Below are 16,882 nucleotides of genomic sequence, written 5' to 3' on the forward strand. Positions count from 1 at the left end.
GGGGGGGCTTTTACTGATCTACGTAGTTGCTCCGTTCGAAAACCGCTCCCAAGTGCAGAACTATTGAGTGGCACACTTGCAAGTGCAAAACACTTAAAAGTGTTTAACTGGCAGTTTCAAACTTGCAATTGTTGCAGAGTCGAACGATCGGTGTATCATGGTTCATTGTAATTTCATCACACCTTGTGTTGCATCTTCACCTTAACTTTTGGGAATACTGTATGTTTTGTTTCTATTGTTCTTTTGCAAATATTATGAAGCTCATATTGTCTTCTGGTCTTTCTCTATGTTAAGTTTGTTTAGTTTGTTTCGAAACCTTTTCGGAGATTTAACAGAATGAGTCATGTGAAGCTATCTTGAGGGAAAACGCAAACCTGAGATTAACATTCTAAAAATTACGTAACTACATTTATTAAAATAAATTACAAAGTATTTGGTAAATGAACGGTATGGATTGTGACAGGTACTGGCAGAACAGCGGCACTAGTTTAAACGGATGCTTGCTGTCTTATGATGAGGTCGAATCACAGCTTGCAGACGCAGTCTTCTTATCCGTAGTGGTGACCGTGGTGGTGGTGGTGGTGGCCCCCGTAGCCGCCGTGTCCGTAGCCGCCGTGTCCGTAGCCTCCGTGGTGGTGGCCTCCGTAGCCTCCATGGCCGTAGCCTCCATGGCCGTAGCCTCCATGGCCGTAGCCTCCGCCGTAGCCTCCGCCGTAACCATAACCGGGCATCGCCACGGCGACAGCGACAATAACAAGGAGGAATACCTGTTGAGAAGGAAATCAGGGCAATTGTTATCACGTGATGTCCATAAGTCAATGTGGAGCTCAACGCAGGCGGTTGCCGCTGGCCTCTCGCTACTCACCAGGACAGTCTTCATGGTGGCTGCTGCTTGTGCTTTGGGGTGCTGGCTGGAGAGGTGTGATGCCTGCCTCCAGCTCCTGTCCGCTTATATAGGAGCGAGTGACGCGCCGACGCCCGGGCCCCGGCTGTTCGGCAGCCCCTGGCCGCGGTCAGTCCCTGCCGGTCGCCCCCGTGTGACGTAGGGGACCACGCCACGCCACGTTATGACGACCGTCATAACCGGGCGAGGAGTCACGAGATTCAGCCCAAAGGGTAGGGTACTAGACCCCCCCCCCCGTCTGTTTATTAAATATTAAATGGGGCATTCGGTAGAAAAATTAAACCACCTATAGATACAGTTGGCCGAAGCTAATGTGCACTAGTTTCCACAAAATTCGTGATAAACCGAATGGTTAACAATTTGTAAGTGCGCTACCGCATGTTGGATAGTTGCAAGTGTTTCACTGCCTAGAAGTAACTTGTAAGTGTCTAGCTCCGTAATTGTCTACTTGTTGTAAGCGTGCAACTCCTCTGTTTCACACTTCCTACACAATGAGCGTCCAACTTAAGGGAGTGTTCAACGAAGGGAGTTGCACACTTTCAAGTACACAACTGCGGAATTAAATACAGGGTGGCTTTTGAATACAATACAGGGTGGGTGGTGTAGGCCAGACTTGTTTTCATGGTTTTACTGACCGGGGCCTTAAGGCGCTGTGGTGAGAATCGGTAAGCCCGCCCGCGATCTACCCTGTGCTTGAAAGTATTTACTATGCAATTGTACACAAACAAGTGTTGAGCAGTTGCACACTTGGTTTTATCCGAGGGAAGAGGGAGTAATCTGCCCCGCGTATCATGCAAGCGAGCAGACGGTAGGCCCGTACAAAATTACAAATGCAGTTTTTCTAATAAAAGTTGTACTAATTCCATATTATTTCCTGATTCAAATATTTTCCCTTTTCCTAACGATTGGAGTAGGAATTTCCACATTTTCAACTCGTTTTACTGCTTCGCAATAGAAATGCAAATGGCCTAGTGCTTGCACAATCACCCTCTGTTCAAGTCGAAGTATTTAACGATAAATTTGTGGGGAAATCGATACGCGTGTCCCTAACTCACAGAGTAAAGCAGCGCACGTAGAAAAAACTTTCGTGGCTCTGCTAAGTTTTTAGCACCGGGGCTAAAAAATTAACTGAATAGACTGGGCTAATTTATTTAGCACCAGGGCTAATTTTTAGCCATCTAGTAAACCACAACGTTTATTAACCGTGTAGCTAATGTCACTTAGCTATTGAGCTAAATAATTTTACAACCGGCTAATTTTTTTTTGCACGGGTGTAAAACTGTTCGATTTGCACGGAACTGAATTTTATTTTTCTGCGTGCGTCTAGAGAAACGAAGAATCTTACCGCGACGCGACATACTTGGTTTCACGAGCGTCGCGCAAAGATACTACTTAGTGTCTCTAGAGGCGCTGCGCCGTACGTGCTTTGAGTTAGGGACCGAGCGAATACATGTTCTAGTTGGAGAGTACCTTAAAGTGGATAGAAAGCCACTTGATGTAGTTTAATGTAGCACTATCAAAACTTCTGAAAATACGCAGCCAACTGAGATTGGTACGCTCTTTTTTCCCATGTCAGACGTAAGAATCGTCTTTACATTAAGTGACATTCATTTTGTTGCGTGTAATTCTCACGGTTTACCTCTCGAGGCTCCCTTGGTGGGGCTCGTTCCAATTGTTATTATTGTATCGGTTCAGAGCAAAACAGAGGTGACTCAGAAGATAATGCGGGACCCACCTCTCACGTCTCCCTCCTCGCCCCTCGTGAACCGGAGGGGGGTAAAGAGAGGAAAGGGGGAGTCCGTGTTTGTGTCCGCGGCTTCTGAGTGTAATCCTATCGCACACTTTTAACATAACGTTTTCCCAGTGACGTGAGGTGATAGTGGAGGGAAGGGAGGGGGTATGCTTTGCGGAGACCCCCAGTGCGTCATCACTGGCACGTTGGTGCAGGCCTGGCGCCGGGGGGCAGCGCGGCGGACCAGTTTGCCGGCCAATATATATAGAGTCGCGGTCTTCACTCCAGCATCACAACACTCCTGTGAAGCAAAGCAGCAGCAAGCAGCAGCAAGCAGCAATACTCTGTCACCAAATCAGCCCTCCCCCGCCATCAATATGAAGCTCGTGCTGGTAAGCAATGACGTTTGATCAGAATAATATGACTAAGGCTTTCTTTTCTTTTCGACTCCAGTTAGTAGTCTCTCTAATGCATGGCAAATTATCCAATTTCCCTTTCATCCATTTTTTGGCGAGTTTTACAAAGAACCTGTTTGCTCATCCAGGCCCTCTTCCTCGTCGCCATGTGCTTCGCCGCGGCGCTCGCTCAGTACCACCACGGTGGACACCACGGCGGCTACAACCACGGCGGTGGCCACCACGGAGGCCACGGCGGCTACAACAACCACCACGGTGGCTACAACAACCACCACGGTGGTCACCATGGCGGCGGCCACCACGGCGGCGGCCACCACGGCCACGGCTACCACGGCTAGTCAAACCACTGCACGGTGTCGATAGTCCTATGCGCTCATCTTTAGTACCTGCTCGTCATTATAAACTCATTTTTATCACTTTCACCAATTTCGCCATTGAAAGTTTTCTGTCAATATGTATTTATATGTAAATAAATTTTTAATGTCGAAACAATTTTTGTCTATATTTTTATAATTTACCACATGATTACCGCATGCTTGTTCAAATTCGAGCAGTACAATATCATACACAAAGTAACAACCTTGGATGTGTGAAGTGTGGGAAACATAAAGGTCTTTCCAGATGGTTCCTTCGATCAAAATCGACTGATTCACTGTCTACGTTTTGCTCTATGAATAATTGCAATTTGGGACTTGGTAGTGGAAGCAGGTAAAAAAAGCAATAGATTTTTTTCCAAAGTTTATTTTCAGTTTGAATAAATAAGGATGACTAGTACGATTTGAACAACCGACAAATCTCTCCATGTACACGTGTACACAAGTACGGCGCACCAGGGGTACGCTATCACAATAATGTTTGTCTCCCTTCCTGTTTGCCGCTCACTTAACACTTTTACTTATAATATGGGTCGTAGGCACCCGAGTATCCACCAGGGCGGCCGTAACCTCCGTACCCGCCCCCGTACCCGCCCCCGTACCCACCGCCGTACCCACCACCGTACCCGTTGTTTCCAGCGTATCCTCCGTTGATTCCTGGGCGGTAGCCGGAGTACCCACCGTATCCCGGTCGGCCACCGGGATAACCGCTGTAACCACTGTACCCGTTGTTTCCACCGTATCCACTATAGCCGTTGTATCCACTGTAGCCGCCGTAGCCAGGTCGGCCACCGTAGCCGCTGTAACCGCTGCCGCCGCCATATCCCGGTCTGTATCCGCTGTAGCCACCGCCGTAGCCACCGCCGTAGCCACCGCCGTAGCCACCGCCGTAGCCACCGCCGTAGCCACCGCTGTAGCCAGGGTAGCTGTCGTATCCACCGCCGCCGTAGTAGCGGCCGTCCCTGTAGCCGCCTGGGCCGTCGTAGCCTCGGTCGGGGCTACCCGCGAGGCCGTAGCCGCCTCCGGGCTTGGCCCAGACGACGGCCGCCAGCCCCAGGAGCACCGTCAGTAGCAGCTGCAACCAGAGCACATGGTGGCATATGGGGCTTCCCTCTTTACGTTCACTCTGTCACACCACCACACACACACACACACACACGACACATCTCCCTTCTCTCCCACGCACGCACGCACACATTCTCTCGCTCTTACACACACACACACACACGCACATTCACGCGCACGCCCTTAGGATCATCCCTCCCAACTTACAACGGTGTTCTTCATCGTATGGCGAGACTGTTGCGTTTCGGTCCGTGGCTCGTCGAGCACTGCAAGAAGACGGTGACCTCCGTGTTCTTTTATGCGCAGTGCGTGGGCCGAGCTCGCCGCCGCTCTATACTCCAGCGAGGGGCGGCCAGGGGCCCTGCCGCTGCTCCTTAGTGACCCTGTCCGGCCTGCCCCGGCCCGGCCCGCCCCACCTCCACCGCCTTCCGGAGTGTACCGCAGCGGCGGCGGCCGCGTATTGTTTCGCACATTTGCATTGGTCATGAGGTGTAGCCTCTCCCGCTCCCGCTGCCGTGCTGCAGGCGGGAAACTATATGGAGAAGATCATACGGCCCGTTTCGCTCGTGGGGCCTACCTATGACTGCTGACGACGATCACATGTTTTTCCTCATTGAGTTCGAGTCAGGTGCCAAAAAAAAATCATTGCTACTCTTTTTTAATTTGCATTTAGAATGAGTGTGACATTGAAACACTTATCAGTGCGTGTCAAAATTTCACACTTGATGGTGTGTTTGACATGTCACGTTACACACAGACAAGCATGTTTCGCGGCCGAAAACAATTATCTTTCGGGGCAAGCTGTGCTTGCCAGTGTCATCCGAATTCCCTTATTTGTGCGTTCCCTCTCGTCTTGGGTATCATGTCGGCAGACAAAGAGACGCGAAGGCTGACGACCGCCGTCGTCAAGACAAGCCCGGAAGGACGGCTCGGTGGCAGTCGGGCGGACGGACGGTTCTGTTTCACCGAAAAAATGATAATTATTGTCTGGTTGGGCAGACCGGCAACATCCTCCTATGACGCGCCGCCACCGCCGCCCTACCGCCGACTCATATAAAACGGAATAAGGAAATGTCGACACGGAGCGGTGAGCCCCGTCGGCTGCACCTAACTCATTACACACACGGGTGTTTTGCTTTTGCAGGTGGAGGCGTCGCGCGGTGGTTATTGACAACACCTTCTTGGTGAAGGGAAATGACACACACTCTAAATCTTTTACAAAGAATTTGTTCGTATAATGCAAAGAATTCTGTGCAACCGTAATATACAAGAAATTTCCTTGTATTACAAGAAATTTCCTTGTATTAAACAAAAGTTTTCTTTGTATTACAATGATTCTTCTTTGTATTACAAAGAAAATTTGTCTTTGTATTACGGTTGCACAAAATTCTTTGTAATACAAGAATTTCTCTTTGTAAGAATTTGAGAGTGCACGCCACCGCCATCGCGCCGTGGTCCGTCGTGGTCCACGCTGTCTGTTTTGTTTGTTTGTTTTTAGCGCGCTATTTTATTTGTGTTCCGGGGTGGGCCTTCCTCCCTCCCGGGATGGAGTTGCGGGGCGAGCGGCCTCCTTACGGGCTGCGCCGTCTTCGTCAGCATCCGATCCGAATGGGAAGGATGTCATGATCGCCCCGCCGAGCCTCGGCGGCCGCTTCAAGGCTCTACGGTCGGTCTGTGGCCTGCGCAGCGACTGTTTTCGTGGGCGGACCGCCGGCCGGCCGATCTGACCCGCTGCCGCTGGAGAGGCTAAGTCTGTCTCCCCCTTAACCAACACCCCCCCCCCCTCTCATGTCTCTCTTCCCCCACCCTCCCCCTCTCACCCTCCCTCTCCCCCCTATCGCTCTCCCTCTCGCCCCTTCGCTCTCTCTTCCCCCTCCCTCCCCCTCTCTCCTCCCGCACGTAGACTAGAGAGACGAACGTGATACACTCTTGGTGTAGACAGCTTGTCTAGGCAAAACTAGTGCGTGTGAGAGAGAGGCCGGTGAGTGGACGCGGTTTGCGAACGTTGCCCCGCGAGAGGGGCGTGCCGGTGACGCGAGAGGAAGGTGAGGGGGGAGAGGAAGGTGAGTGAGCCGGGTGGAGGGGATTTTCGCATGCTCGAAATTATGTCAGCGCGAGAGGCATGTCCTCGCGGCGCAGAATACCAAAGCTTTTGTCTTTTCTTTATTGTTATTTGTCTCAAGTTACGTACTTATCTCGTTTCCATTGTGCGTAAGATTAACCACAATCTATCCTCATCCTAGCCCCCCCCCCTTTCATCCTTTTTCTATACTTGTTTGTTAAACAGTATCGCGATATCAGCCATTAAACGAAGAGTAAATTTTAATTCTCCGATGTTTTAGTGTTGTGGTCAACATTTCAGAGGCGAAGCGAAATAACGATTTTTAACAGATGACTTCTAATTTTAGACGTGTAATGTGTTTATTCGAGCAACATATTTGAATCAACGGGTTTGCATGGTTTTATAAGTTGATTGCAGCATTTTGTTTCATAAATTACTTGCTTCTTGGTAGGATGATGGCATGCCCTTCTATTTTGTTGACATTCTTGACGAAATTGTACCCGTTCAAAATTTACATCGTCACCATAACATGGGACGACTGTGGTAGTTTGGGGAGAAGGACGAAATTAATGTTTTTCTACCCAACCAATTGAATTGGCTTAAGATAAATCTTTTGTTTGGCACATTTTGTACCGCTTTGTATCGTACCATGTGCCGCTACGATGATGATGTTCAATCGTCTAAGTACACTTCCTTTCAAGACCTTTGCTTTTCTCGTTTTGGTGTGCAGGAGTGCATATACGTGGGGACAGCACTCCAATTAGATCTCCATGTTCTTGTTCGGACGCACCCCCCGCACCTCCCTCTTCCCCCGGGTCCCCTCCCACTCCCCCAACGGCCTTGTTGAATTGGCGATACAACGGGCCGTGACTCCGGCCCACTCGCCGCTATATTGGCACGCACGAGTCAACGGCCATCCTTTACCCACATTCTAATCTCTGTGCGGCTCACAATGAAGTCTGTCAAGCGGACAGTGTCCAAATCATTCATAATTGTTTTGCACCCATCTCTCATCCTTTTTATTCACACTTAATCACTAAAATAAATACACACACGCACACACTCATACACGCCTACAAGTCAGCCCGTGCTAGTGGAAGTGCGGCATGGGCGGCCCGTGGTAGGCGTGGTGCGGGTGGTGGTAGCCGTGGTGCTGGCCGTAGCCGCCGTGGTGGCCGTAGCCGCCGTGGAAGCCGTGCCAGCCGAAGGGCGGGCCGTGGTGGTGGTGAAAGTAGGGGTAGGCACTGGCGTAGGCTGGGGGCGCCGGGTAGGCCGGGTACGGCTGGGCGCCGCCGGCCGGGTAGCCGATCATGAGCGCTGCGGCGGGGGCCAGCGGCGCGAGGGGCGCGAGCGACCCGAGTGGCATCCCGAACGCGGCGATCTGCGGCTCGGCCTTCGCGGCCCGCGAAAACAGCGACAGCAGCAGCAGCAACAGCGAGGACGCTCGGATCACCTGCGCAGAGCCGGCGCGCGCGCGTCACTCGTGGGGCTGAACAGCACACACGCCCCCTCCTTCCGCCCCACTCTCAGTTTCGTTCGTCCGATTCGATTGAAAATAAGTTCGTCGCCGCGTGTCCTCAGACACGTGAGGCGGACTCTTTTGCGTCAGACTTTGTTTTCGACCGACACAAGAGTTCGACACGTGTCGCCGCAAGCAGGTTTTGCCCGACACGTATGTTTGACGCTTTTGATAGACTCGCACATGTTTACAATTTCAAATTGTAACTTTATTACTTGCACCGTTGAACATTTTCCCGTAAACTTCCGACTACGCGAAAAAAAAAAGACCTTGCTGTTGGGATCAACTTTGGTTGATAGGCAAAATTCGATATCAGAAATCGAGAACCCGATGCCTACAGCCAGGAGCAGGTTGTCAAGACCGGACACTTGTACGATGAGAACTAAGCTGGGGTTTGTTCTACTCGTACAACTGTCCTGTCGTGACGACCAGCTCCTGGCTGTGGGCATCGGATTCTCGATTTATGCTATCGAATTTTGCCTATCAACCAAAGTCGATCCCCACAACGTTTTTTTTTTCTTTTTTCGTGTACTGTTCACAGTACAGGTACTCACTGCGGTGGTCATGGTGCAGGGCGTGGTGGTCGTGGCGCGCTAGGGCCTGGGTGTGCTGTGACGCCCCAGGCGCCGGCGTCGTCCACTTTTATACCGCGGGTGTCCAGCATCCCAGCCCTTTGTGTCGTGGGAGCGCCGCCGTCGGCGTAAGAGTTGCCGCGGATGACACTACGGAGGGGCGATGCTACACGAAAACAAAAAGAAGTGTTAGCTAATTTTTTAACGCTGGAGGTGGAGATTCCAAACCGTACGTAACTGCAGAGGCTCGCGGCTAATTTGTTCAGCAAGTGCAAAATTTCTAGATGCTCAGTAAAGGCACCAATTCGTGTAACTAATGTTACTAATTGGACAGCCAAGTCAATATTTTTTTACATTCAGCTTATATTTTTGCACGGCTGTAAGTTTCATTGCCCAGCTAAAGTGATTAGGTCAGGTCGTCAATTCGCTCTGCAATCTGCCTGTAAGTTCTCTCTTCGCTCTATTCGCTACTCCTTCTCTAAGAAACTCCCAGCCGAAAATTCCGGTCACGGTTACGGTTACGGTTACGGCTACGGTTACGTCTACGGTTACACTCGTAAATTGGACCCACTTCCGGTTACGGTTACGATTAAAGCTCCGCTTACGATTACGTTTACTGTTTCGAATACGATTACGGTTAGTCAGCCCGGTTACGGTGAGAACGTTCTGGTTACGGTGATGACGTATTGGCAGTAACTCAAAGCCCCTATGAGTACAGCGACATGTCGCCCATGTAAACTTTTGACGCCGAGCACAATGGTGGTGTTTTCGTTGCCGAATCTCTAACAGTTCTCAAGATAGCCAGGGGTTGAAAAATCGACTCTTTCCAAACTCCACACACAGGATCGACTTGTGTTTCCCTTGCGTTACCCATGACCGTTTCTCCCTGCGAAGCGTAGTTTAGGCACTACGACGTTTCAAAGTTTGATATTTTCCGGTTACGGTCGTAATCGTTTAACATTACTCGTAACCGTAACTGCTGACCGTAACCGGGCTACGGTTACGGTCGTATTCGTAAGCTTACTCGTAACCGTAAGTGTAAACCGTAACCGGACTCCGGTTACGATCGTAATCGTAAATTTTAACCGTAATCGGAGCGAATTACGGCCGTAATCGTAAATTTTGACCGTAACCGTAGCAAATTACGGCCGTAATCGTAAATTCTGGCCGTAACCGTAACCGGAATTTTCGGCTGGGCTCTCAAATACGCACCTGCGTCGTCTTTGTTGAAAATCGCGTGCCGGGTCCATGACCTTGCCATGGCCAAGGGGCGACGATATTATTGGTTCTTTAGCTCCTGATTTCATGGATCTCGACTGATTCAAGTAAGATTTCTTTTAATTACAAAACAAAATTTCATTCTAATTTTCGGTTCATAAAATGAAATGTGTCATTTTTTTTTCCTAGAAAGAATTCCAGAAATTTTTCTGGCGTTGTCTTAAAAAAATCTCATTAAGTGGGAAGCCAGTGGCCAAATAACGGCCTTAATGATAAGTGGCGGGGCGAACTGTCGCGCAGCCCCATTAGGTTGTCGGGCCGCCAGGTCGCCGCCAGGTCGCCGCTGCTCACGTCCACGCCCAATCTACTCCGCACGCGCGCGCACGTATTTCCCGTTTCGATGCCGATTCCACATTTTTGCATTTTTTGCATTTTTCACGACAGAACAGGTCGCACTGCTCGTGCGCACTACCCCCGCCTCTTACCGTTGCTTCCCATCCCGGCCAGGACCGGCCGCTGCAGCTGCGCCGACAGGTGCTCCTGCGCGGGCGAGCGGCCGGGGATTCCCCTCGGCTCGCGGACCAGCGCGTTCCCCGTGACAAGCTAATGAGCTCGTCATGAGGATCACATAGGACACAAGGCACGGTGGGACAGGTGGACATAGGAAGACAGACGGACAGGAAGAGGCGGCAAAAGGTGACGGGCAGGCCAAGGGCAACGAAGGTTCGTGTATTCCAGGGGTTGCGAATGCTTTTGGTCGGTCGGGGATATGTTATTGTGACTAATGCACTCACAGGTAATATGCAAAAAGGGACTTTGCAGACGTCATCCTGCTGCTTTTGCCTTTCCCGGCCAAACCGGCTGTCGCTGAGCGAGCCGCAGACGAGCCCCTTGCCCCTTGCTTTGGCACAAGGGCTGCTCTGCGCGTGACGTCAGCAAGCGACGCGCTGGAGGCGCTCAGTAGAGGAAAGGAAAGTCGCACACTGACCCCGTTCGGAGGTATTTTTAGGTTGATCATATCGCTCAGCTCCTGTGTACACTGGAATACATCACTGCTATCCAGAACTGGCCAGAATTTGCAGTATGTTATAGGTTGCCATAATTGGGCGTTTAACGTGGTCCAAAATTATTATTTAGCAAAGAATTCAAAAAATGACTACAGATACAGATGACTTAGTCTCCAGGGAGCGTTTCAATTTCGTTGAGAAGACTCATTTGTGTAAGTTTTATGGGAGAAAATGTTCATGTTCTTCTATTTTTTTTCTTTTATTTAAATAAATTAAATTCAATAAATAAACAAATATTCACACTCACACTCACATACGAAGCACTTGCGTACTTGACTGGACTTTTGGTTTTCTTCTACGCACTTTTTCTCTCTGCCATAACGTCAGCGAGATAGGAACACGCGGGTGCGCTTTGTAGCGCAGAGTTCTGCATTGCAATCGACTCGCATCGCAAGGAGATTTAACACAGTAAGTTATTCAGGCTGGTGTCGGTCGTCATCGAGTCCTCTCTCAGCCGTGGTGGTAGTGACCGCCGCCACCGTGGTGGTGACCGCCACCCCCGTGACCACCGTGGTAGTGACCGCCGCCGCCGTGTCCCCCATGGTGGTGCTCGTAGTGGCCGCCGCCGTGGTGGTGATGGTGGTGGTCGGGGTAGTAGCCGTGGTGGTGGTGGTGGTGTGGGTAGCCACCATAGCCACCACCGTAGCCGCCGCCGTAGTAGCCTCCGAAGGGGATGCCAATCCCAAAGCCGAGCTGCGGGGCAGCCATCGCCGCGGCCACGGCGACAACAAGGAACACCTGAGAGCGAGGAAAACAAAGTTTTATGAACGAGTTGTTTGGAATTCGAGACTCTTGCCTTATGGGATGGTTATAAGTTTTAGTTTTATGAATAACCATTGTTTGAATGAATTAATTACCACAATGTTTCTTTGTTAAATTAACGGCAAAGGTTTGAAAAATTTCGAAAACTTCACAAATTTTATCTGTTTTAAATAAGGGGATTTTCATGGCCGAACGCAGATATTCCATGAAGACTTACCAAAACGGCTTTCATGACTGCTATTGAGACTTCTGATCGGGTTGGAGGAGGAATCCTGCTGGACGGTTACTCGAGGAAGGGACGCGCTATAGTGATGCCTCCTCCTCGGGCCCCAGCAGGTTTATATATCCAGCTGCCTTGTGCAGGACAGGGGGAGACACAGAGGATCAGGATGGGCGCCGGGGTGGGACGCCGGGGCGGGGAGGGGGAAGGGGCGTTCATCGCGATGCCGAAGGGGCCTGGGGGGCGCGGCGCGGGAGACCCCGCAGGGGACGGCGGGGACCCCGCCGGCAGGAACTGGGCTGTCGTCCAGCGGTGAGGGGGAGGGGTCAGCCCATATCACCGAGCTTTGCAGCGTTGTCGCAAATGGCCTTTTTAGAAGTAAAATGCACACCATCCCAGCTGTGTCACCAATATCGTAACACTTTGTATATTATAGGTGAACTTAAACTCTTTCTCACCCGGTATATCAATCTGTTAAAAACGTGTGCGCAAAATAATTGTTCACCTTTTTTTTCGAACCGATTCAGGTTTGTCATCTGGTTCAGACCAGTCTCATGTTGTGTTGCTCCCAATCACACTCCACACGATTTATTTTTTTACATCTTATTTTGCCGGGTGTGGGGTGCATCAGGGTCAAGAACGAGGGGCGTAGGAGGGGGGGGGGGGGGAGAGGAGGGCAGGGAGAAAAGTTCTTCCTTTCCCTCGGGTTGCTCATGTCGTGCACTTTCTCGATAATTTGTCTTTATTGGGGCCTGTGTGATTATACGAACGGTGCGCGTGGCGCCTCTGGGAGCGATGGGCCCGGAGCCAGAACCAGCACAGTTGACCAGTGCAGTTGTGACGCATGCACCACGCGGGGGCATCCCCTAGAGCTGCAGTACAAGCTCAGAAAAAGTGAACGCAAACATTTTCTAAGAAGCGGCGGAAAATGTAGTCCTAACTCGACGGAAAAAAGGGGGAGGGCGAGCTTCAACCACTACCCCCTCCCCCCTCCCTACACCCAACCCACTCCCACGCACACACTCTTTCGTCAAGCGCAGATCTAGCCGATCTGTGAACTATTGAAGTCCTTTTCTGTAGAATGTGCTACATTTTATAGCAACCATTAGTACACCTAGAGAGAGTACACAACACATATTAATAATTGTATTGCGAGGCTCTATACTGGTAATAGTGTATTTCGACCAACGGAGGAAGAAGAAGAGCGGGTAGAACATAAAGGTTCCTGATTAGCCGAGCGCTTACCCCCACTACCGGCGTGACGTAGAGGCGGGAAGCTCTCGACCAATCGGTAACGTTTATGTTCTACCCGCTCTTCTTCTTCCCCCGTTAGTCGAAATACACTATCTGATGTCATCGATGTTTCATGTTATGAGGTACTGATTATATTCTTGACGGAGTCATTTTGTAAAGTTCAAATTGTACATCCCATGTGCACGAATGGTAAACGTTTCATAATTGGCATAACGTAATTTTCCGTTTTCAAAAGACAATGCTTTTGTGTGTAAAGGTTGAGTGTTCAGGCAAATGGTCCAAAATAGAGTTGAGTTAGGTTCGGCGTGGCTCCGTACCAGTGTTCCGGATCGGTCGGGTATGCGCGCAACTGACAACCCCGACACACTGAGAGCGAACCCGACCCGCCCGACCCGATTCGGCTGCCCAGCCGCCTGCAGTTCGAGAGAGACAGTAGACGCTGTCTCACTCGCACGTCGACTCGTCGGGTTCGGTGCGAGATCTGAACCCGACCGATCCGGAACACTGCTCCGTACCCAGCTTTAACGTAAAACGCCCTCGTTAGCAGGTGAGCACTCCGTGCTCTATACCCTGTATTTTCTGTAGTGTACAGAGATCTGAACTCTTTGTGCTATCTGTGTATAGTAGTGCTCACAGGTTTGTGCTCTCTGTATAGTCTGTACACTATTTATTTCATTGGCTGTGCACGCTGCACGCTGCTGAAAATAACTATATGTGTATCGTCTGGTTAAAACATGTTTCAGTTTGTAGTCATACAGAAATAACAACAGCTTGTGTTATGTCTCGCTCACTCCGTGGGAAAACCTTTCAGAGCGGCCTTCCTATTGGTGTTTGCAGAGCTCCCGCTGCTCGCGCTGTCTTTCGAGCCGAGGCGCTAACCTGTGACGTGTCTCCGTTGTTTGTGTCCTGCCCTGACGTCGCGCGAGTATCATCGGCCTGCTGGAAAAATAGCACCAGAGAATTGTTGTTCGGAACAGAAATAGCCTTCTCATTATAATCGACGGCAGACCGTTGGATTTGTGCGTCTTTAAGGTCGTGAACATGCTGCTTTTGTTTACATCACCTCCACCTTCCTGCCTCCTTCTGCTCGCGGTCTGAGAAATTGGCCACTGTTCTCTCCGCCGGCGTTTCCAAGTCGGGAAGCTAAACTTGAATTATCATTATGGCTGTTATACCAGCAGTATCATCAGTAATGGCCAGGTTTACGGTAAAACTTGGCGTGATGAAATTAAGATTCCTTGGGTCTCAGAAGGTGAACGGTCCTCTCACTCCGTACGACGAGGGAAGTCGTATCATTTATTTGTACTCCATTTCCCCATACCGCACGTGAACTTATTACTGTCTACGTGATTTTTTGTGGGTTTTCTCGAACGCGGGCGCGACCATACCACGAACAGCGTTTTCCCTTGCTGTGTCTGCGCTCAGCGTGCACCGTGGGGCCAACAACGAACGTGACTGCCATGGCCCATCGCGCCCCTGCGGGTATGCCAATAGCAACAGTGCGGCGTTCGCTCTGATACAGAGGGTATTTTGTACGAGGACGGTATGTTGTGTACACGTACACGTACTCCGGTGTACTCTTGCATGTACTCCGAGCAGCATACACTGTAAATCAGAGTGCGATGAACTGTTTAAAAAATATAGTAGTAAATTTACGATATACTTTGTAATTAACATTTACAAAATATGTTACAAATTTATGACACTCCAAACCTGCTCATCGGTGAATTCCAAGTCGATACATAGTGCTTGTGTCTTAGAACTTTGAAATGTAATTTTACGACACGCTCTAAGGAAATTTTCCCCGTAAAAACCTACACCCATTTTTCCGAGTGTGACAAACTGCACACTGCACAAAATTGCATTGACTTATGGTTCAGCCCAATTGAGATGATCATCACAAAAATACGTGTTTGTGGTGATCATATAACTAATTTGGTCGATACTTGAGTCATTACAATTTTGTGCAATGAGCATCAAACCGTTTCGTAATCAATCTGGAATAAATCGCATTTACATTTTTGTCACACTAAAATGTATAAAATTTATCAGAGCGTCAGTTTAGGTTCGTGCGTACTCCGATGTATTCCAGTGTAGGCTGGACTCTGCGCCATGTCTCTTTACTCTTGTGTACGCCAAGCAGCCGTGGTATCGACCCCTGGCTCACAGGCTGCGATGAGGCGACGAAGGAAGAAATTTGGCACGGCGTGACTCGCACCCCTCCGGCGGCACTCGATCCAGGCCTGCTTCCAGGTGTGCCGTCTACGGAAGCGCGAATTAGGCAAATTCTAGATATAAAAAACACTCCCGCGAAATCGCCAAGGCTCTGCATGACGCACTCGGCTGCTGCCCGGCTCGCGGCCACTTCGTCCCGACAACAACATCACAAACTGTCTCCCCTTTCACTTTTGCAAAAGAAGACGAGACCGAGACAACATTAATTTTTTATATTTGCTATTCTTATGTTATCTGAATGGGGAGCCGCTGAGATATCGGCTTGCCGTGAGCACCATACTGCGGGCTGATTTTCTGCGTGCCTTGCGTTCGCACTTATTCGACTGCGAAAAAGAATGAAAACCAGAAAGAGCGGCATCGAGGGCACGAATTTTCAAGCTCGAAATTATTGCAGAAATTTCAAACTAAGTTTCATATTTATCAATGAAAAACTAAGACATTTTAGGAAAAATAAGAAAATTTTGAACAATAATGTACCGACAGTTCTCTTCCGAAAAATTCCTAGTCGTGGGTGTGTCGGTCACCAGGTGCAGGTGCAACATGTCCCGGTGAATGACTGGCCTGGTTACTCTCCTAGAAAAGACGAGGACAAGTCGCACCTCATTTTGCTGGACGGAGCGACCTTGGGACCGTGTCACGGCTCGCTCCTGACGGTCAAGAGTCAAGGACCGGCGGAACGCCGCACGATCACCAAGGACAGGGGAGGGGCGGGGGTCTGTCTCTCTCCCTTCCCTCCCCCCTTCCCCTCTTTCTTTCTCCCTCTCACCTTTACTTCGCGCTGCTGCCCCTCTCGCTAGCGCAAGCATCGGGGGGATTCCCCCCGCGTGACCAGCTGTAAGCAATGCGCCGCAGCCGCAAAGAGGAAACAAAGAGTGCGCGGGTAAACTATTCTGCACAAACACACAGACACACACAGACACACACACACACACACACACACACACTCAGAGTTTGGTTCCGACCGCAGAGAAGGGGGGGGGGGGGCGTGACGCACGCACCGGGCAGTGAGGAGGTGCGTGTGGACCCCGCCACTCCCCGCCACTCCCGCCGGAACGCTCGCCATAATGAACGAGATCTCGGTGATGACGCTGCTGATGGGTTCATGGCGATGATGATGATGATGAAGTCGGTGTTGGCGCCGAGAGTGCGGCGGCCGATGACGCCGGTTGTGGGGCAGTTTAGTGAGCACAGGCAGGGCGTGTATTAATGAAACAGTTTATTACTGCTCAAATTTTGTTCGTCCGTCTCGAATTTTGTCGAACGCAAATTCTTGGGAGGGCGTTCGCCCATGTCAGTCTGAGGTGGCAGACTCGGCGGGCGGCAGGTCAGGGTGTTGTCGTTCATGCTTTTGTTGTCGCTCTTGTTGCTCCCGGACGCTTCTTACTTACCTTTTAACGAATTGTCCGGCTGTGCGATTAATGATTCGGCCAGTGAGATACCGAAGCGTACCAAAGTCACTTTGGGTTCGGGTTTTAACCCCCC

At 50.4% G+C, this 16,882-nt stretch overlaps 5 protein-coding genes across 5 annotated transcripts; 1 reads left to right on the forward strand and 4 right to left on the reverse strand.

Annotated features, from left to right (window-relative positions):
* Positions 1-395: 395 nt before the first annotated feature.
* LOC113217900 (glycine-rich protein 3-like) lies at positions 396-993 on the reverse strand. The gene is made up of 2 exons (XM_026437985.2): positions 866-993; positions 396-767 (listed from the first exon to the last, which is right to left on the reverse strand). Exons 1-2 carry the CDS (start codon positions 878-880, stop codon positions 549-551), a joined length of 234 nt encoding a protein of 77 aa, XP_026293770.1. The 5' UTR covers positions 881-993; the 3' UTR covers positions 396-548.
* A 1,870-nt stretch (positions 994-2,863) lies between these two features.
* On the forward strand, positions 2,864-3,544 carry LOC113217896 (uncharacterized). The gene is made up of 2 exons (XM_026437981.2): positions 2,864-3,028; positions 3,181-3,544. Exons 1-2 carry the CDS (start codon positions 3,014-3,016, stop codon positions 3,388-3,390), a joined length of 225 nt encoding a protein of 74 aa, XP_026293766.2. The 5' UTR covers positions 2,864-3,013; the 3' UTR covers positions 3,391-3,544.
* Positions 3,545-3,775: 231 nt separating this feature from the next.
* Positions 3,776-4,831, reverse strand: LOC113217894 (keratin-associated protein 19-2-like). Its single transcript, XM_026437978.2, has 2 exons — positions 4,699-4,831; positions 3,776-4,501 (listed from the first exon to the last, which is right to left on the reverse strand). Exons 1-2 carry the CDS (start codon positions 4,711-4,713, stop codon positions 3,944-3,946), a joined length of 573 nt encoding a protein of 190 aa, XP_026293763.1. The 5' UTR covers positions 4,714-4,831; the 3' UTR covers positions 3,776-3,943.
* Positions 4,832-7,545: 2,714 nt separating this feature from the next.
* On the reverse strand, positions 7,546-10,419 carry LOC113217897 (protein kreg-1-like). Its single transcript, XM_026437982.2, has 3 exons — positions 10,348-10,419; positions 8,627-8,810; positions 7,546-8,006 (listed from the first exon to the last, which is right to left on the reverse strand). The coding sequence occupies exons 2-3, from the start codon at positions 8,636-8,638 to the stop codon at positions 7,644-7,646; spliced, it is 375 nt and encodes a 124-aa protein (XP_026293767.1). The 5' UTR covers positions 8,639-8,810; positions 10,348-10,419; the 3' UTR covers positions 7,546-7,643.
* A 690-nt stretch (positions 10,420-11,109) lies between these two features.
* Positions 11,110-12,036, reverse strand: LOC113217899 (histidine-rich glycoprotein-like). Its single transcript, XM_026437984.2, has 2 exons — positions 11,909-12,036; positions 11,110-11,667 (listed from the first exon to the last, which is right to left on the reverse strand). The coding sequence occupies exons 1-2, from the start codon at positions 11,921-11,923 to the stop codon at positions 11,380-11,382; spliced, it is 303 nt and encodes a 100-aa protein (XP_026293769.1). The 5' UTR covers positions 11,924-12,036; the 3' UTR covers positions 11,110-11,379.
* Positions 12,037-16,882: the final 4,846 nt, after the last annotated feature.

Source organism: Frankliniella occidentalis, unplaced genomic scaffold, assembly GCF_000697945.3.
Source record: "Frankliniella occidentalis isolate FOCC.00 unplaced genomic scaffold, Focc_3.1 Scaffold304, whole genome shotgun sequence".
Classification (NCBI taxonomy): domain Eukaryota; kingdom Metazoa; phylum Arthropoda; class Insecta; order Thysanoptera; family Thripidae; genus Frankliniella; species Frankliniella occidentalis.